The sequence below is a fragment of the Candida oxycetoniae genome (genome assembly GCF_023343755.2).
Source record: "Candida oxycetoniae strain CBS 10844 chromosome Unknown scaffold5, whole genome shotgun sequence".
Lineage (NCBI taxonomy): Eukaryota > Fungi > Ascomycota > Pichiomycetes > Serinales > Debaryomycetaceae > Lodderomyces > Lodderomyces oxycetoniae.
This window is the reverse complement of record NW_026055366.1, coordinates 131621-152275: the sequence shown is the minus strand read 5'-3', so window position 1 is coordinate 152275 and position 20655 is coordinate 131621. Positions and strand designations below refer to the sequence as shown.

Sequence of the window (20655 nt, the reverse complement as noted above, 5' to 3'; positions counted from 1 at the left end):
GCGCTAGTGTCAATAGAGGCAGCTAGTCAGCGCTAGTTTTAAGAGAGACAGCTAGTCAGCGCTAGTTTTAAGAGAGACAGCTAGTCAGCGCTAGTTTTAAGAGAGACAGCTAGTCAGCGCTAGTTTTAAGAGAGACAGCTAGTCAGCGCTAGTTTTAAGAGAGACAGCTAGTCAGCGCTGCTCCACTATCTCGCTCTGCTCGATAGTGTCGCTCTTTGCTTATCTAATGCAACATCTATTATGCACTTTTATATAAGTTTCCTCTAATATCTTATCTATTATTCTATATCTAGTTTAAACGTCTTCGCCCATTTCGTGAACGGGAATAGTGAATGCGCCAGCTAAATAAATTGCAGGCTCCTCAATGTTATTATGCTGATAACTTAAAACACCAACACCACCAGCATCCAATATCAATTGGGGATCTTTATTCAACTCCCGATGCACCCATCTAGCTACCAAGCATCTCAAAATATGACCATGTGCAACCACAAGGATATCGCTTGGCTCAGATTCCTTCAAGTATTTGCCATGAATTTCCAAAATACGCAGAATGAATCGGTCCAATCTTTTGGTGACGTCTTTATAGTCCTCACCGCCTTCACATCCGTCTTCCCAAATGGTCCATCTATGATCTGGCGCATCAATGCCTCTATCTTTCCTACTTTTCCTGATTTCGTCAGTCTTCATACCTTCATATTCACCGTATCTCCATTCAGCCAAATCATCATCAAGAAGAACTGGAGCCGTAAGTTCCTGGTGGATATGCTCAAGGAGTGCCTGAGTAGTGAGTATTGCTCTTGATCGGGGACTAGTGAAAACATGAGTGATGTTTTTAGGGTTGATCATATTTAACGGATCATGCCCAATAAGACTCTTCCCCGTAGCTCTCATTTGCTTAACACCAAATGGTGTTAAATCTAGATTGGTGGTGGAGGTGTATTGTCCACTTTTCGACCATTCGGTTTGCCCATGGCGTACAAAAATGACTCTACAAGATGGTTTATGTGTCATTGCTGAAGAGGTGCAATTCAAAAAGTCAGAGAGTTTGCGATCAAGAGCAACTATGGAGCTTTTTTGGGAATAAAATTATCAAGTACAATATAAGATGATGCAAAAGAACAAGCCGATGCGATGCGATGCATCGAGAAACACGTGGTAGCATCGGTATCATCTCCCAGCCGCACAAATTTACAGAATAGGAATTTAGTAGGAGGAGGAAAATGAAGAAGAAGAAGAGGAAAAAAGTTGAGCTGGGGCGAGGGGAGGGGGGGGGACAAAAGGTGAATCAATACGGGTTTGTTTGGTCATATTACGAGCTCTTTTATTTTATTTTTTTCTTTTACTATAGAGTAATGTCTTTTCCAGTATCGTCTAAGGCTCAGATTGCTCAAAAGATAGTGTCGCTTCTAAAGACTCTTCCTAAGGATAGGTTGAATCATATTTCATTTAAGGAGGTACAATTGAAAAGATTTGAGAATAAGGATAAACTAGATGGGATTTCGGAAAAGGATTTGAAGTTACAGTTTATAGCTTTGAAGGAATTGGTTAATGACAAGTATAAGAACTATTATGTTTTAGATGACAAAATAATCAAGCCTAAGGGGAATCCTAGGTATTATGAAAGGTTGATGAGTGAGATTAAAGGTGAGAAGAAGGAAACTTTGTTTAGTGCTATGAAAACAGTTTTACTTGGTAGGTAGAATGAGGGGGGAAGCAAGAGCAAGGGAGAGGGTGAAAGAGAGAGGGAGAGAAAAAGACGGTATTTGTGTGTGTGAGATGGAGTGTGGTAGTGGAGCACACTGACAGAACACTATCGAGCGGAGCGAGATGCGACACTATCGAGCGGAGCGAGATAGTGAAGCAACACTCAGTAGCTTATTACAACACTATCGAGCAGAGCGAGATAGTGTGAGATGGAGTGTGGTAGTGTGTGAGATGGAGAGTGTTTGTGTGAGAGAGGTAGAGAGTGTTTGTGTGAGAGAGATAGACAGTGTTTGTGTGAGTGTATACATGTGTTTGTGTGAGTGTTTGTGTGAGTGTTTGAGTGTACGAGTGTGTATATATGTTTGAGTGTACGAGTGTGTATATATGTGAGAGAGATAGACAGTGTTTGTGTGAGTGTATACATGTGTTTGTGTGAGTGTATATATATGTGTTTGAGTGTATGAGTGTGCTCCACTATTCGCTCTGCTCGACAGTCTCTCTCGCTAGTGTCGTTCGATAGTGTCGTTCGATAGTCTCTTTCGCTAGTGTTGGCAAAATACGAAAATTTTGCATAGAAATAGTTGGGCGTGATGTGCATCCTACTAGTCAAAAAGATTTAAAAAAATAGTAAAGAGTAAACACTTTTAAAAGAGGGGATAGGATGTACAAACAAGTCTATTCACTTGTGTTGAAAAGTATACGAATTGTCAGAGGTGTCAGCTAGTGTCATCAGCTGGTGGTGGCAGCTAGTGTCAGCTAGTGTCAGCAGCTAGTGTCATTAGTCAGTGTGCTCCACTATCTCGGTTCGCTCGATAGTCTCTGTGTCGAGGCGGCTTATCAAGGGAAAAAAATAAGTCAGCCACTTTTAAAAAAATAGAATGTAAAGTGATCAGTAATATTGAAATGCCTGAAAAATTATTTAAAGCGGGTTCGGATTGGGAAAAAAAATAAGGTGTCTTTCTTTCTTTTTCATTCTCTTCTTTTTCTTAATACCATAAATAAAAACCCTGAAAAGGTTTTATATGAAAAGTGTACTTGTTTCTCTTTTCTCTGAGGTAAGTAATTCTCGGTGAGAATGTCGTTTAAAAGGACGTTCAAAGAATCCAAACCGTTGCAATATCTACTACTCGTCTCATCATTTGCCATAATATACTTTATCTACTATACAAGATTTTCTTTTTCTTCTTCTTCTACCTATACTCCCGAAGAATTAAATTCTTTATTACAGAATAAAAAAAGCCATTTGGTAACCTTGAAAAAAACCGAATTAACAGCACAATGCTTAACAAGGCCGTTCCTCGATGAAACTCATTTTCATGTTAGGAACTGGGACTTGCATGGAAACGCATTTGTCCAAAATCTCGAGTTTATAAGGTTAACCTCAACTAATCAGCACTTGGCTTCGAATATGTTTAGTAAAATCCCTATCCAAGCTGAATCTTTTGAAATGGAATTGACTTTTCATATACACAACTTGGTCGCAAAACACGGATTGGTCGGTGATGGTCTAGCCGTGTGGTTTCTAGATAAACCAAGCAACATTGGTGAGGTGTTTGGCGTTACTAATCTTTTCAATGGATTAGGAATAATGATCGATACCTATAAAAATGGTAAACGAGGTCAATTTCCTTACGTCAATATAATGTTGGGCGATGGCAAAACTTGGTACAATAAGGGCACTGACGGGTACGAAACCAGACTAGGTGGATGTACAGCAAAGGACATTTTGAACCCAAGTAAAGGCCAAACTAAAATGAGATTAATTTATATGAAAAATGGATATCTTTCCATTGATTTCAATTACAATGGTAAGCATGAAGATTGGAATAATTGTGTCACTTTAACAAATGTTCAATTACCTTCAATCAAGTACTTGGGTTTCAGTGCAGAAACAGGACAATTATTTGAAAACGCCGATATAATTGAAAACAAAATGTTTGCCTTGTATAAACCAAATGGAGATTTTGTTGAGTCGATAGACGAATTGAATGATTTGATAAGGGAACAAAATGAACTTGACAATGAAGTAGGCTCTTTGAACAAATTGGAGGAAATGGATATCAAATCATCGCAATCGCAAAGACCTAATGGTCAGAGGAACAGAGCGTTCAAAAAGAAATTGAGCACTCAGAGACGAAGAACAATAAGTAGATTGAAGAATGCCGAAAAGAGAATTAAGGAACAAGAAAGAAAGTGGAGGTTGGAGACATACGGTGATGAAAATGCCACGTTTATTAAGCGGATGCTCTGGTCATTGACAACTGTGGTCAAGATTGTACTATTTGTACTTATTATTGTCATTTTGATTTGGTTTGCATTGATAGGTTTCAGAATCCAAAAACAAATAAGGAGACTGAAAACTAAAGGATTATTAGATTAATTTAAGAAGAAAAAAAGGCGAAGAGCCTGAGGAGGAAGAGGAGGAAGAGAAGTCGATGATTTGTTAGCATTACATATTTACAAAAATCATATTTCTTTAAAGATGAGCATTGCATCAAGCTCTTCTCTTTGCAGAGTTTTCATTCCTCAAAAGACTACTATCCTTAATCAACTCAACATCTTCCAGGTCAGTAGTCAATAATAACCCAAAACTATCCTTAGTGAGGCCTAAAAATTGGTGTATTGATTTTTGAAGTTTGTTTAATTTTGAATCATATGGATTCAAAACAATACTTTTGTTCAACAATTTGAATCCGTTTTTGATCAATAAGTTTTCTCCCTGTTTATCAAAAGAGTAAGCATCCATAGTAATCAATATCGACCCATTTGTTTTACCCAGCGTAATTTTTTTCAGTTTTAAGTATTCTTGGTACAATTCTCGTGATCTTAGTACTGCCCATTCAATCAACATTTGATCGAAATCAACTTTTTGGAAAACTTTACGCACATGGATCCCCGTTATTTTCACTATTAAATTGTCTTTTGTTGATTGTTCATAGTCCGGTTTAATTGTAGCAATGGCGATTGGAGAATCTCTATAAACAACAATTTCAGTATTTTTCCCCAACGCTGCTAATGACGAATTGCCATCTATAACATTGGCAAATTTCTTGACATCGAATCCAAACACATGATCGCAATATCGTTGAGCAATAAATTTATTTGTAATTGACCCCAACTCATCGCCCAAAATATAAGCAAGCATACCAAAGCATCCAAATACAGCAGCAAGCATAGGCAATGCTGAAAAAAGGCAAAACACGAAATCTGTCTTGTTTCTCATTAGAATTTGGTAAAACTCTATCAAATTGTCACTTATTTCGATATAATCCCACAATGAACGTGCAATGACTAAGGGACACGCTACTGTGTAGAGGGTGATTGCAATGGGATGTACTAGTATATATCTGCTAAGTTTAGCTTGGGATTGTTTGAAATTGTCTCCGTGCAATACCAATGCCGCATTTGTTAACTCGGGTGTCAACGAAGTTTTGCTCAACGATGCTGGTGCATCAGCGTTCAAAGGTGAGTTCAAATCAATCTCTTTCTGCGCAACCATGGAAACTCAATTGGAAGGGTAAAGAGGAAAAGGGGAAGAAATACTAAAAAAAAAAACCAAACAAACAAACAAGTTACCACCTTTCTATAAATGCTCCTTATAACAGAGTTGAACTTTTCTTTTGAAAATAGTCTGTTTGAGAAATTCAAAATCTATATACCTATTAATTAAACTAAATTTTTCATTTCATCTCATCTCGCCTTAGCTTAATAAAATTGCCGCCTTCTATAAATATTCAAAAAGCCGCCTTTTCAAGACCAATTTTTTTTTTCTCTGAATTAGGACGACACGTGGCTTACTAGAGAGGAGGTGCCCTAGGAGGTGCCTTACTAGATAGGAGGTGGCTTTCGATAGTGTTGCTATTAAGTGCTACTCCACTATCTTGCTCTCGATAGTGTTTAGAGCTAGTGTGCTCCACTATCTCGCTCTCGATAGTGTCGTTTAATGATTATGACAAAGAATGCATACTACTCTCTCGCTCTGCTCGATAGGGTCGGTCAGTGCTGTTCCACTATCTCGCTTCGCTTGATAGTGTCCTATATAAGAAAGGACTTGCTATTTTATGTCATTTCAAGTCTATCATCTACGTTGTTAACCCACTTGAGAACCCGGTTTAGTCACGTGATATATAATTTTCCTTTTTGATGTATTTTTTAATAAAGTGCTCTTTTACATTGTAAGCTTCAGTGTGATTAGCAATTCCTAAAAGCAGATTATGGCTCTTTAAAATACATAGATTATTGCATTCATTGAATACATGAATCAAACAGATTTAGCAGTTTTTATCGGTCTTATGACTTGTATAAGGTTTGTAAAGTAATTAGCTACAAAGTGTCGCCCTTAAAAGGAACACGATTATTTTTTGTTTTTATTATAAATGGCTGCAAAAATATTTGCAATCATTTTTTATTTTTTTAACCCTTTTGTTACACCAACACCGGCACTATCGAGCAGAGCGAGGTAGTGGAACACACTAGCTGCTATCGACACTAGCTGCCATTGATACTGGTTGCCACCAACACTAACTGCCACCAACACTAGCTGCCACCGACACTAGCTGCCACCGACACTAACCGCCACCGACACTTTGTACCTTGTTTTAACACTATTGAGCAGTACCGACTAGCTTGTTGCTCCACTTGCTCGCTTCGCTCCCTAGTGTCGCTTCTCGCTTCGCTCCCTAGTGGAGGAGTAGAAATGTAAAAGGCATCAAAGGCATTTCTTTTCTTTTCTTTTCTTATCTTTTTTTTAAAACATCAATTATGTCAAACTGTGGCTGCAAATTGCAATTAATAAAATGAATTTAACCTTGTTAGCCAATGTCACTTATCTAGAGTAATATAACGAGCAAACTAAAAATGAAGGCATTTTTACAAACCTATCAACTATCTCATCAACTACAACTCCGTAATCTATCATTATGCCATCGGTATCCCATGTGTCACTGCTTCTCGATTATGAAAATCCCGTATCATTATCGCCAACTCAGGTTGAAACGATTGCAATTATTGGAGGCGGTGCTTCTGCTGCTATTATATTGGACTGTTTGTTAAAGGAGCCGGACTCAAAAATTAAGCTAATTACTATATTCGAAAGACAGCCAAAGCTAGGTGGTATCTGGTACTATAATCCAGAAACAATACAAACTCCAAACGATATAATCAAGTCAGGGAATCTGGACTTGGAAAATGATCCACAACTTGAAAATCCGTTTCACATTCATAAATATACAAGGAAAATCCTTCTTCCTAAAAGTAAACAAGAAAGATTTGTACAAACTCCTAGTTATCATGGGATGACAACAAATATTATTGAACAGTTGATGACTTATAGCGATGTTAACCAATGGAGCACAGATGACACTGAGAAGCGGCAGCAACAACAACAACAAGATAATAAATATGTAGTTGGCACTGAGAAGCAGCAGCAACAACAACAAGATAATAAATATGTAGTTGGTACTGTGGTGCAAAAGTATATTGAAAAGTACATCCACCGAAATCTAGATAATCCAAAATTTGTATTGAGGTTAAATTCAACAGTTGAGGATGTGGAAAGAATAGATAGGCACGATAGTGCAGATATTCCTTATAGATTCACACTAACCATAAGGACTTTTCATGACGAGAAACAAGATCTTTGGTACCAGCAAGACTTTGACTCTATAGTTGTTGCCAGTGGTCATTATCATGTGCCATTTATTCCACATGTACCTGGCTTGAAGCAAGTGCAAAAGAAGTATCCACAAGTTGTTCAGCATGCTAAATTTTACCGGGACTCTCAATTCTACGAAAATAAAACTGTAATTGTTGTTGGCTCAAGGGCATCTGGTTCTGACTTGACTAAGTTTGTTGCAAGGGAGCCCAATACCAAAGTGTATCAATCTATTAGGAATTTTGAAAAAACAAAAGTGAGATCAAACAGAGTCAACGCTATAACAAAACCACCTATTAAGGATGTTCAAGTCTCGGATTCTGATGGGATCATAGTAACATTTGAAGATGGTACCACGATTGAGAACCCCAACCATATCATATACTGCACCGGCTATTCATTTTCCTACCCATTCTTAAATCGTTTTTTTAATAATGCTATAACCAACAAGGGAGTAACCGTTAACAATTTATATCAACATACTTTTCTCGTCAGCGAACCATTAATTACAATTATTGGTGTTCCCATTGATGGTATCTCATTTAGAGTATTTGAATATCAAGCAATTTTACTCTCAAGATATTTGACTGGTAAAGTTCAACTACCTTCAAGAAGTCAACAATTAGAATGGGTACAAGAGAGATTTGAAGCTAAACAAAATACTCGGTCATTTCATACAATCGGAGCTGAGGATGCGCTCAATTATGTTCATACTTTAACAAATTTAGGAAATGTTTCAAAAAAGTGCAATCTTGGTCGTGAATTTCCTACTTTGACAGCTGATGATGTTCTTATGTATAAACAAGCTGGTGAAAAGTTGAAAAAATTCTGGGACGAAAGATGAACAAAAACTTATAAATTATATATATATATATAGATAGATAAATTTTTTAAGCTTGTATAGTCAGGATGCTCAATAGTGTTGTAACAAACTAGTCGGTACTGCTCAGTAGTGTCCACAAAAGTGTTGCTCGACTATTTCGCTCTGCTCGATTGTGGGAGAGAAAAAAAAATAGCGTCGCCCGGTTTCGATCCGGGGACTTCAGGGTTATGAGCCCTGCACGCTTCCACTGCGTCACGACGCTTGTCTTCTGATTAATTTTCCTTTCAAGTTAAAGCAGTTAAAACAAAAGTAAAGATACCAATTTTTCCGATGAGCTTGAGATGAGCTCCAACTATAACAATGAATATCTTTGTAAATTAAACTTGGAATTGTTTTCACTCTGCAGTTTGGTTCGTCGTGAATTACCATATATGAACCTTTAGAAAAATACTTGAGATTAATTTTGGAACAAAATTTTCTACTAATAGATTTACTGAAATTGTTTTCATCAAAAAACCCCCCCAAAAAATCCCGAATTTTTTCAGTAATACCGTGAATCTATTTAAAGTACGATAGTTTATAGGACACTATCGAGCAGAGCGAGATAGTGGAGCAACACTTTGTAGCTTGTTACGACACTATTGCTTTGGGGGATACAAAAATGACAACTGCTATCGCCAATTCTAAGGCTGTAGGTGTAAATTTACCAATACCTAATTATCCTCCCTTTAAGCTACGGTCATCACTCATTGACAAGGATCCAGTCATATGGGCACAGTTTTTGAAAGCATATTTGGAGCTACTAGACTTTGTACTCGAGCAGAATATTGCTGAACTAGATATCAAGTCTCAACAACAGTTTTACTTGTTTTTGAAAACCTATCTTCATGAAACCAATGCCGAACGAGGAAAGATCTTTTCCTTGGGAGCAATCAATCCCGATATAAAACGGAATGACCAACTTTTGCGATCTTCAGTGTTCCAAGTGCTAAAAAGCTATGGTCTTGTAAGATTCAACCTCACTGGGGAGAATATATGGGATTTTGTGCAAGTATATGTTGATAAAAATATCCACACCGTTCGAGGGTTAATAGATGGCACTTTTATATCAAAACTCAACGATAATAAAAAATCAGGAAATATTTCATTCATACCTGTTTTGCAGAAACACCTTCAAAAATTGATATCTGGTGGAAACTTTTCTCATAGTTGTTTGGAGCACTTGAGTATTTTACTAGGACAGCAAACGGCAAAAAGAACAACCACAATTTCCATGGGATCGAGTGCAACTGTAACGAAAGCTGTTACCAGTAGTCTTCCCTTTGCCGAATTGTTTGTTGGAGCTAGTTGGATCGAATATTTGGAAGAGGCGTACGCTGGCGGTAAAAGTGTAAACGCAGATACTTTAAAAAATGTTATGATTGTGTCGATAATCTCGCTATCGCCAGCAAAATTAGCACAATTGATGAAATCTGTTGGTGTTGTATCTATTGACTCACTTAATGAAGCACCTTTATTGAGTTCAATAGTGATATCGGATCCATTCAAAGAGTTGGTACCACATTTGGAGGAAAGAGCATTATTTTTGAGGGGATTGGATATAAGCAAAGATGAAGAAGAAGAAGAAGAAGATGATGATGAAACACAACAAAAGGTGGAAGATATATCATTGCTAGTGGATCTTTTCCCAGGGTTGGATGAAAGTAAAGCAAGAGAAATACTCAGACAATATGAAGGCAATGTTGAACTTGTAACTGACTTATTACTTGAAAATCCTGGATTAATTGATGAAATCAAAATACCAACAGCAACCAAAGCCACACCACCACCACCACCACCTATTGTTAAAGGCGAGAAGTTACAAAAGAAACTACAAAAGAGATCAATATACGATGGGGACGACATATCGCGAGGAAACTTTTCAAATGCAACCATTATATTTGGGAAAAAGAAGAGGGAAGGACTTGAGTCGATTAATGCTGACCTAAAGAAGAAAACATTGGATGCCGCATTGAGGATGATGTATGAAAGTGATGAAGATGAGCCAGATGATACTTATGATGATCAAGAAAAAACTTCAGGACTGGCTGTTGAAAATGATGGTGATTCGATGAAGAAACGCAAAAGCGGAAAGTTGGCAGTATTGCAAGACAATACCAATAGTAGTAATAGACAGGATTCAAGTGGGGGCGTAGATGAAACAGAACGCAAGTTGTTCAGTTTATTCAAGCGTGATGGGATGGAAGTATTTGGTAAATCTGCGAGAAAGACAGCTAGCCGTCAAAAGTTAAAAGAGGAAACTCATTGGAGCGATGAACAAATTGAAGGTTGGCTACGAATGCTACTAAAGTCTCCAAAAAGATTTAAGATTTTGGAAGAAGATTTTTTGTATGGGAGTGGCAATCCCAATAGAAGGCTGCAAAAGAAAGGCAAATCGCTTCATTCAAAGGATTCGAATAGGGAAAGTGAAAGTACATCTCCAGAGGGTAGTGATCAACAACAACAACAACAACAACAACAACAAGAATCTACTAGTAGAAACAAGAGCAAAACTAATAAAACGACTCTGAACAAGAAATTTCAACATGACAAGAAATCAAAGCTAGCACTTGTCGGACTCCAATCGTCAAGTCAATAAATATCCTTCTTCCTTTTTGATTTTTATCACCTTGATCAATCTTCTTCTTCCTAGTAAGAGTTTTTTTTTTTTTTTTATTTTTTTTTCCATTGTTTGTATAATTTGTTTATTCACTATCAAATAATTTTTCAACCATAATTCCTTAAAAGGCTCTTTCTTTGCACAGAGGTTTTAAAGTATTTTATATTATAGTGTCACCGGAATTGTTTAAGATTTACTCCTTGTAAAGGCCAAAGCTGATGATAACAGCGATATTCATTTATGACTCTAAAGGTGACATACTTGTTTCAAAACTTTATAAGAATGAGATAAAGAGGAATATAGCCGATGTTTTTCGCATTCAAGTGATTAATCAAGTATCCACCGGCCGATCTGCTCGTGAACAGAAAACTCCAGTGCTCACACTAGGATCTACCTCGTTTATATATATTAAACTGGGTAATGTATGGATATGTGCTGTAACGCGATCCAACCAGGACTGTTCTGTAGTTCTTGAGTTTTTGTATAAACTTGAGACTCTTTTGTGTTCGGTGCTTTGGGAAGAAAACAAAAAGAAACAACAGCGGCTGCAAAAACCAGAGCTAACAGATACATCGATAGTTAACCAATTCCCACTATGCTATGAGATACTCGGAGAAGTATGCGAATTTGGGTTTCCAACAAATTTAGATTTGGAATATGTGAAAAAATACGTGGGAAGCATGAAAGATTCAGATTTTGGACTATTCAAATTAGCTCAATTGAAAAAGGGTACAAATACTAGTAAGAATTCTGCACTTGCTTTTAACAACAACAACAACAATAACAACAACAACAACAACAACAGCAGTAACAACAATCACGAAACTGTTACCTGGAGATCAGCTAATATCAAGTATCGTCGAAATGATATTTTTTTAAATGTTGAGGAGAAAATCAATGTGATTATGAATTCCCAAAGCGAAGTTTTGAGAAGCTACATTGACGGGTGCATTCAAATGAAAACTCATCTCTCGGGGATGCCGCAATGTCGGTTTGGATTCAACTACAATACGATTTTACTAGCAAACCATGAGCTTGAAGACGAGTCTAAGGACAAAGTGATCAAATTGGAAGATACAAAATTTCACCAATGTGTTGAGCTAAGTGCATTTGAAAATGACCGGTCAATACAATTTATTCCACCGGATGGAGAGTTTCAGTTGATGAGCTATATTTGCAACCAAGATGTCAACTTGCCATTTAAGATCTATCCACACATTCAAGAAGTTGGACACAACAAGATCATTTTCAGAGTAAAGTTGCATTCGTTTTACCCTTCTAAAGCTTCAGCTACAGGTGTGAAACTAAAAATACCAACTCCGAATGGTGTTCGACTGTGTGACATTACCACCACGAGTGGCAAGGGTAAATACCACCCGGAGGAAAATTGCATATTTTGGAAATTCAACAAGTTCTATGGCGAGCGCGAAGATACTCTAACAGCTGAAGTTGTTATACAAACAAGCTCCGAGGATTATACGCAATGGAGTAGACCTCCTGTTTCTTTGGATTTTGTACTTGATACTTTATCCAGCTCTGGTCTTACTGTAAGATATTTGAAAGTTCAAGAAAGGGCAAATTACAAGACTGTTAAGTGGGTTAGATATACAACTAAATCGGGCTCGTACGAGGCTCGATATTGAGAAGAAGAAATGGAGGATGCTCCACTATCGACACTATCGAGCGCAGCGAGATAGCGGAGCACACAGACTACACCAATACACCGACAGTGTCGATAGTAGTCTATGTGCTACTATCGACACTATCGAGCGACACTATTGAGAGCGAGATAGTGGAGCAGCACTTGATAGCAACACTATCGCCACTATTTGCCACCGACACTATCTGCCACCGACACAATCGCCACTATCTGCCACCGACACTGTCGCCACTATCTCGCTCTGCTCGATAGTGTTGCTCGATAGTGCTGATAACTAGTTATTTCTCTACTACCATCTGCGTATTACTAAATCATATCTTCAACCGCCTCATCAACTGTTACCATCCACTACATTCTACATTCAATAGGTTTTTATAATTGTTATTTTCAGAGATGAGCTATAGAAAAAAAAAATATATATATATATGTATATATAGAAAATTTGCTTTTATCAACATTTTCAAGATATAATCAACAACAACAACATTATACTGTAAGCAAGGAATGAGGAACTTGATAGTACTTGGAGGCAAGTCGCACCCTTTATTAACGAAAGCGATTTGTCGGAATCTCACTCTTGAAGAGGGCAAGGTTGAATCGCGGAAATTTGCCAATGGGGAAACATCAATTGAAGTAAAGGATAGCGTTCGTGAGAAGGATGTTTTCATTATTCAAAGTGGATGTGGTCACGTCAATGATACATTTGTGGAATTGCTTATTTTGATAGCTGCATGTAAATCGGCGAGCGCGAAAAGGGTGACAGCTGTGTTGCCGTTATTCCCGTATTCAAGGCAACCGGATATACCATTTTTACCAAGTAGCACTGGCGCTCCAAGTATAAGCACCAAAAAGGAAGCGTATACCTTTGAAAGCGCTCCAAGTACACCGAGACCATTATCTCGAGAAGGTCGAGAAGGTACAAAGACAAGTGCCAAAGTGGAGAAGGAGACAGATGCAGTAGATAGTACTACCAAGTCGGAAAAAGAAAGCTTGAGAATGAACGCTGTAAAAGCTCCTCAGCCAGTACGATATACCCCCAAGTCTATTGTGACTAATGCATCTTCCTTGAGTTTTTTGCCACAAGTAGATGCACAAGGTAAAACCGAGAGTGGGTACAAACAGTGGATATCTCCCAACGGAACATTGATTGCAAATTTATTGACCACGGCTGGAGCAGACCGAGTCATTACGATGGATCTTCACGATCCACAATTTCAAGGCTTTTTCAACATCCCGGTGGATAATATGTATTCGAAACCACTTTTAAAGCACTACATCACAGATTATATTCCGCAATATCAGCAGTGTGTTATTGTGAGTCCCGATTCCGGTGGTGCTAAACGTGCCACTGCAATTGCCGACTCTATTGGATGCTCGTTTGCGCTCATACATAAGGAGAGAAGAGCCAAGATTTCCAAAGGAGGAATGCTGGTACAAAATGTTCCTACGTCTACATCAAGTCAGCAATCTTGTTGCCAACCGGACCAAACGCTGCTTCACCGTCACCAGGCTCCCAAAATGGTTGCAACGACAATGTTGGTGGGAGACGTAAGGGACAAAGTATGTGTATTAATTGACGATTTAGTCGACACATCTTATACAATCACAAGAGCAGCCAAACTTTTGAAAGATCAAGGCGCTAAATATGTTTATGCTTTAGTGACACATGGGGTTTTCAGTGGAGATGCAGTTAATCGTATCAAAATGAGTCAAATTGATAAATTAGTAACTACAAATTCCGTTCCACAAAGCGAGCATGTGGCTATATTGGGAGATAAAATAGAAGTTTTAGACGTTAGCAGAATCTTTGCTGAAGCTATACGAAGAATTAATAATGGTGAGAGTGTTAGCATGTTATTTGATTACGGGTGGTGACCAAAAAACCCGTCCACTATCGAGCGAAACGAGACCACTATCGAGCAGAGCGAGATAGTGGAGCAGTACTGATTTCACCGACACTATCGACACTATCGACACTATCGAGCAGAGCGAGATAGTGGAGCAGCACTGACTACTCTCAATCCTCAACCCTATCTCGCTCTGCTCGACAGTGGAGCACACTAGCTGCCACCGACACTATCGAGCGACACTATCTATACCGATACACCCCACTACCTAAAACTAATACACTTGTACACTACACCTAATTTTGATACACCTCTACACTACACCTCTACACTACACCTCTACACTACACCTCTACACTACACCTCTACACCTTACATATTTTCTTAGTATTCAATAGTTCATTACTTGTATATACAATTAATTTTATAGCTTGACCTTCATTTCTGGACACCATCTGTAGCAATCTGGTTCTTTACATTTATTTTTTTATACTTTTACAAATATGTTCTTAATTACTACTTTTCAAGAGAAAGTTTTGGTTACTATCGAGTGACACTATCGAGCAGAGTGAGATAGTGGAGCAGTACTGATTTCACCTACACTATAGACACTATCGAGTGACACTATCGAGCAGAGCGAGATAGTGGAGCAGTACTGATTTCACCTACACTATCGACACTATCTCGCTCTGCTCGATAGTGGCGAGGATATCATATCCCCTCCAAGTGTTACTTGTATCTGCTCCTCAATTTTCTTTTCGCAGTCGATGAAAAATTCTAAATGGCCAACACTGAAAAAAAAAAAACAAACGTGTATTGCCAGCTTCTTAATTCTTTTTCAAGTATATAAAAAGACTCAGGATACTCTTGGTGTCGAAGAAGACTTATTTTTGAATATCCCTAAGAAAGGATATAGGAGGTTGTAATCTAATTGGCTTTTCAATTTTTGCTTTTGGGCGGCTAACGGTATATTTTTGGTTTGTTTGTTGTATAAAAGAAGAAAAGGACTATTTAGCGATTGCATGTCTCAGTCAATAAGAAAGAGAACAAATGGTGGTAAGAAGTCCTCCAATTTGTCGACTTTCGGAATATTTTCCGGTGCTTCAGAGGACAGCAAAAAGAGAGGAAAACTAAATTTGAACGGAACTGATAAAGATGCTCAATTAGGTCAACAAGATTTACAGAGTGATCCCGAATACAAGTACTGGATTGCTCTTTTCTTTATTACTAGTTTGGCCATTTGCACTAGATTTATCAAATTAGGAACGCCAAATGAAGTGGTTTTTGATGAGGTTCATTTTGGGAAATTTGCATCGTATTATTTGGAAGGAACATATTTCTTTGATTTGCATCCTCCATTTGCCAAACTATTGATTGCTTTGGGAGGTTGGCTTATTGGGTACGATGGAAAGTTCAAATTTGATGCAATTGGCGACTCTTATATTGAAAATAGTGTGCCATATATCGCTTATAGAAGTTTGCTGGCCATTCAAGGGACTGCAGTTGTTCCTGTTGTATTTTTGACCATGAAAACTCTAGGTTTTAGTGTTGCAGCATGCTTGTTTTCAAGTGTTATTGTTTGTTTCGATAATGCTCAAGTTATTGACAGTCGGTTAATTCTTTTGGATGCTACTTTGATTTTGAGTGTTGCGTTGACCATCTTTTGCTATTCCAAGTTTTCAATCTACAGGAAACAACCATTTACAAAGATGTGGTGGACCTGGCTCTTGAGCACGGGTGTGGCATTATCGTGTGTTATATCAACAAAGTACGTTGGTGTATTTACTTACTTCACCATTGGTATTGCCGTTTGTCATGAATTGTGGCTCTTGTTGGACTACAGAAAAGGGTTGACTTTACGGGAATTCAGTAAACACTTTTTTGCAAGACTTTGGGCATTGATCATTGTACCATTTATTATTTATTTGTATTGGTTTTATATACATTTTGCAATATTGAAAAAGTCAGGCCCAGGAGATACTTTTATGTCCTCGGAATTTCAGGAAACTTTGCTCGAGTCACCATTAGCACAGCACTCAAAACAAGTTCAATATTATGACCAAATAACCATCAAGCATAAGGATACCGGTGCATTTTTGCACTCACACCTGCACAAATATCCTTTGCGTTATGAAGACGGAAGAATTTCATCAAATCAACAACAAGTGACATGTGTGGTGGAAGATGATGCAGCAAACGATCCAAACAACCAATGGGAAATTGTCCCCATTACTGAGAATGATGATGGTCTAAAAGGCAAGAAGGTATTTACAAACGATATTGTAAGGTTGAGACATGTTGGAACTGGAGGATACCTTTTAACACATGATGTTGCATCTCCTTTGAAACCCACAAATGAAGAGTTTACGGTTGTTTTTGATGATGCTGCAGTTAAGAAGTATAACGAAACCTTATTCAAATTGAGATTAAGTGTTCCTGGATCATCACCTAAGAAACAGAATCAAAGAAAGGAGATCAAAACCATGGCAACAGAGTTGCGTATTCTACATGTGGATACTGTTGTGGCAATGTGGACTCACGATGACGAGTTGTTACCAGAATGGGCATTCAAACAACAGGAAGTGAGCGGAAATAAAAAAGTGCAGGATAAGGATAATATATGGACATTTGACACAATTATTAATTTATCAGACTTGGATCCAAGAAGTAAATACGTGCCTAAAAAGGTTAAAACAATGCCATTTTTGAAGAAATGGTGGGAGTTGCAAGGGTTGATGTTTCACCATAATAATCAGTTGAGTGCTTCACATCCGTTTGCTTCGCAACCTGATTCTTGGCCACTTGCGTTGAATGGTGTTTCATTTTACAATAACAATGAATCAAGGAAACAAATTTTTTTCATTGGTAACATTGTTGGCTTTTGGTTGGAAGTGTGCTTTTTATCGATATACATTGGAATCATTTTGGCTGATCAAATAACACTTCGTCGTAATTACAATTTGTTGAATGATAGAGCAAGATCAAGATTGTACAATACTTTGGGGTTCTTGTTCATTGGATGGGCTGCGCATTATTTTCCGTTTTACTTGATGAATCGTCAGAAATTCTTGCATCATTATTTACCAGCACATTTGATTGCAGCTTTGTTTTCTGGCGGATTGGTTGATTTCATTTGCTCCAACAACTCGAGAGATGCTACTAGCTTGAAAAATCCCAGGTCTAAAAAAGTCAAGACAATATTAATAGTTGGGTCTGCTTCAATTGCAATTGTTTGGTTCTTTTTCTATTTCAGACCAACAACTTATGGTGATGTGTCCATGACACCGGAAGAAGTCAAGGCCAGACAATGGTTAGACATTAAATTACATTACGCAAAGTAAATAGGTAATGTGACTATCTAGCAGAGCGAGATAGTGTTACTCCACTACAGCTAGTCAGGGTTACTCCACTACAGCTAGTCAGTGTTCACCAACTATCTTGCTCTGCTCGATGGTGTCATGAGATGTTGTTCTTGTTTAAATTACACACAGGTTTGAAATAGCCCTCTTGATATCTCTCTGGTCCCTCTACACACGGGTAGCTCGAACCCCTATACTGTAAATTGTGGATTCTTAGTTAAAACATGGCATCGCAAATCAACTAGCAAGTTTTCTTTTCAGAAAAGTTTATGCGCAAACATAAATTCCACCAAGATTAATACATTGGAGAAGCGGTAGTAAGTACAATTAATGTCTGTTAGAGCATATTTAGTGAGCTTGAAGCAAAAAGTTGCTCAAAATGCTGTGAAGCTCCCTTACTATTTTGTGACTGGCAATCAATCTGCTGATATGGACTCAGTGATTTCATCAATCACATATGCATACTTGGCACATTCGTTAGTTAGCCCCGAAAATGTTATGATACCTATCATAAATATCCCCAAAGCCGATTTCAAGTTGCGAAGAGATATAAGCAAGCTTTTGAGTTTCCATAACATCACCGAGGATCTATTATATTTTATTGAAGATTACAGTGAATTTATTGAAGATTACAGGGAAAAGAAGGGAACTCAAAGTGAAGGCAATAACAACAACAACAACAACAACAGGCCTATTAAGCTAAATTTGGTTGATCATAACGGACTACAGGGGAACGAAATAATACAAAGTTTTGACAAGGGACTCGTCAATGTTGTTGGGATCATTGACCATCACGCTGATGAAAATAAGTTTTTGGATGCAAATCCCCGGATTATTAAAACTTGCGGTTCTAATTCAAGTATGGTATTTGATTATTTTTATGGCATTTCCAGTGATAATGAGGAGTTCTGGAATAACACTAGCGAGCTTGTTGAATTGTTATTGGGCCCATTATTGATAGACACTAGCAATATGACACAGAAAGTAGAGGATCTTGATACAAAAGCTTTTCATAGGTACAAAGAGATATTGGCAACAAACACAGTCAAGGTATCAAATATAGATTCGTATTTAAATAACTTTTACAAGACTTTAAAGACGGCAAAGAAGGATTTGTCAGGTTTCGAGTTTGGTGACATCTTACGCAAAGATTACAAGCAGTTTAAGTTTGCAAATGGGATAAACGTTGGATTCAGTTCAATAGGAAAATCTTTATGGTGGATTTGCTCAAATTTTTCAAAAACAGATATCAAATCCGCATTGTTGAATAGCTTGAAGATTAATAACATTGACTTGTTAGTGGTGACATCTTCTTACACCCAAAAAGAAAACAATAAGTACACTAGAGAGTTTTGCTATTATTATGAGGGTGAAAATGCAAAGTTTGCACAGTTGAGTCTGTTGATTTCAACTCAATTACAATTGAATGATGATCTTTATGGGGGCGTCGATATAAAGCTGCTAGTTGACTTTGTTAACAATGATAAAAGAGATCACCTCGAAATATATAACCAGCAAAACATTCGTGCTTCTAGAAAACAGGTTGTTCCTATAGTTAAAGAAGCCATTGAAGAGCACTAGCCATATATATATATATATATGTACATATATAACATGTTCTTTTTAATTCATAGATATAATAGACGTTATTTCAGAAGAAAGATCAACTGAGTAAACTTTGTTCTCTATTTCTTCTTGAATGAAAATGATGCATGGTTAAGATCCGAGGATAAAACCAACTGAATACTTTGTAGCACCAATCATTAACTCAGACTCTATTGTATTCTGGTGCAAAGACTTCAAGAGATCGTTAACCACGTCAAGATACCCCAACTCTATCTCCTCGTATTTTTTGCACTCCTCCTCCTTCTCTGCTACTATGTCAGTTGTATACCATACCTTTAACGAGTTCTTTAAAACTCGATCATCAATTGCAATTTCCACGTTGGAGTTCATTACCCAAAGATACAACCAGCTCCCGTATTCGAGCTTTATTCGAAACTTGCGAATAGCCAGGGATTTGATTTTGCTATCGAGCATACCTGCCACATACCATAAGGAGTTGTAATTGGAGTCTACCGTTTGGTTTTGGTTTTGGTTTTGGTTCTGGTTCTGGTTCTGGTTCTTATATTGTAAAGTGATTTTCCACTTTAATAGCCGAGCAACGTTTTGATATTGCTCACCTAAAACACATTGACATTTCTTACAGCATAATAAGTTCTTGTTGATGCCCTTGGACAGCATTAGATTGTTGTTGTGTAATTGTAGCAAATAGTAAGATCCGATAATAATTGTCCTATTGTTTGTTGGTTTGAGAATCCCATAGTCCTTGTCATTGAGCTGATTATTTTCAGGTTTATGGCAATGCCAGAAATCCATGAGTTCGTACCAGTACTCACTTGGCATATCTTTGAAAAGATGGTTTTCAGATTCAATCAATAAAAGTCCACAGTTGCGACACTTGAAACAAAACTCATTTTGGTTATTGAGCTTGGGAGTCATTTTGCTTAACCACTTACAGGACCATACCTCGTCCATACGCTCTGTACTTGTTTCTACTACTTGAACAGCTAATGAGATACCCAATCTTGAATCTTTCAACTTAACACTCACGATATCGAAGCTCTTTATATCGATTGGTAACAAAATTTGAAATGGAGCACCATTATCTCTATCACTGCTACTACTAAAACTACTACTACTACTACTACTACTACTTCGAATTATGAGTTTATTGCTTGACACAAGGTCAATTCCCCCTAACCCGTCAACTTTAAAGTCTACACCAACATCAATAGATAGAGAAATCTGCTTCAACCACGGTAAATACTCCGCATAACGCATCTCCTAAGGAAGAAATGACAACCTCAATGACTATATATCTCATCTCATCTCTCTCTTGTTTGCGATGAGCATCGCAAACAAAAGATGCCAACTGGGTGCTACC

General features: G+C 37.7%; 6 protein-coding genes and 1 pseudogene across 7 annotated transcripts; 4 read left to right on the top strand and 3 right to left on the bottom strand. All coding sequences in view use genetic code 12, as the record gives it.

The window, feature by feature from the left end:
- Window positions 1-294: 294 nt before the first annotated feature.
- Window positions 295-1014, bottom strand: KGF56_000805 (histidine phosphatase family protein; the record flags this gene model as incomplete). The annotated part of the gene is made up of 1 exon (XM_049326752.1): window positions 295-1014. One exon carries the CDS (start codon window positions 1012-1014, stop codon window positions 295-297), a length of 720 nt encoding a protein of 239 aa, XP_049182069.1.
- A 341-nt stretch (window positions 1015-1355) lies between these two features.
- Window positions 1356-1703, top strand: KGF56_000804 (uncharacterized protein; the record flags this gene model as incomplete). Its single annotated transcript, XM_049326751.1, has 1 exon — window positions 1356-1703. One exon carries the CDS (start codon window positions 1356-1358, stop codon window positions 1701-1703), a length of 348 nt encoding a protein of 115 aa, XP_049182068.1.
- A 1412-nt stretch (window positions 1704-3115) lies between these two features.
- Window positions 3116-4087, top strand: KGF56_000803 (uncharacterized protein; the record flags this gene model as incomplete). The annotated part of the gene is made up of 1 exon (XM_049326750.1): window positions 3116-4087. One exon carries the CDS (start codon window positions 3116-3118, stop codon window positions 4085-4087), a length of 972 nt encoding a protein of 323 aa, XP_049182067.1.
- Window positions 4088-4201: 114 nt separating this feature from the next.
- On the bottom strand, window positions 4202-5206 carry PHO86 (Pho86p; the record flags this gene model as incomplete). Its single annotated transcript, XM_049326749.1, has 1 exon — window positions 4202-5206. The coding sequence occupies one exon, from the start codon at window positions 5204-5206 to the stop codon at window positions 4202-4204; it is 1005 nt and encodes a 334-aa protein (XP_049182066.1).
- Window positions 5207-6626: 1420 nt separating this feature from the next.
- Window positions 6627-8204, top strand: KGF56_000801 (uncharacterized protein; the record flags this gene model as incomplete). Its single annotated transcript, XM_049326748.1, has 1 exon — window positions 6627-8204. The coding sequence occupies one exon, from the start codon at window positions 6627-6629 to the stop codon at window positions 8202-8204; it is 1578 nt and encodes a 525-aa protein (XP_049182065.1).
- Window positions 8205-8844: 640 nt separating this feature from the next.
- KGF56_000800 lies at window positions 8845-19289 on the top strand (annotated as a pseudogene). Its single transcript has 5 exons — window positions 8845-10794; window positions 11058-12381; window positions 13059-14373; window positions 15389-17659; window positions 18050-19289. Coding segments are annotated over exons 1-5 (8100 nt in total).
- A 135-nt stretch (window positions 19290-19424) lies between these two features.
- On the bottom strand, window positions 19425-20552 carry KGF56_000799 (putative polyadenylation protein; the record flags this gene model as incomplete). The annotated part of the gene is made up of 1 exon (XM_049326745.1): window positions 19425-20552. One exon carries the CDS (start codon window positions 20550-20552, stop codon window positions 19425-19427), a length of 1128 nt encoding a protein of 375 aa, XP_049182064.1.
- Between the last annotated feature and the right edge of the window lie 103 nt (window positions 20553-20655).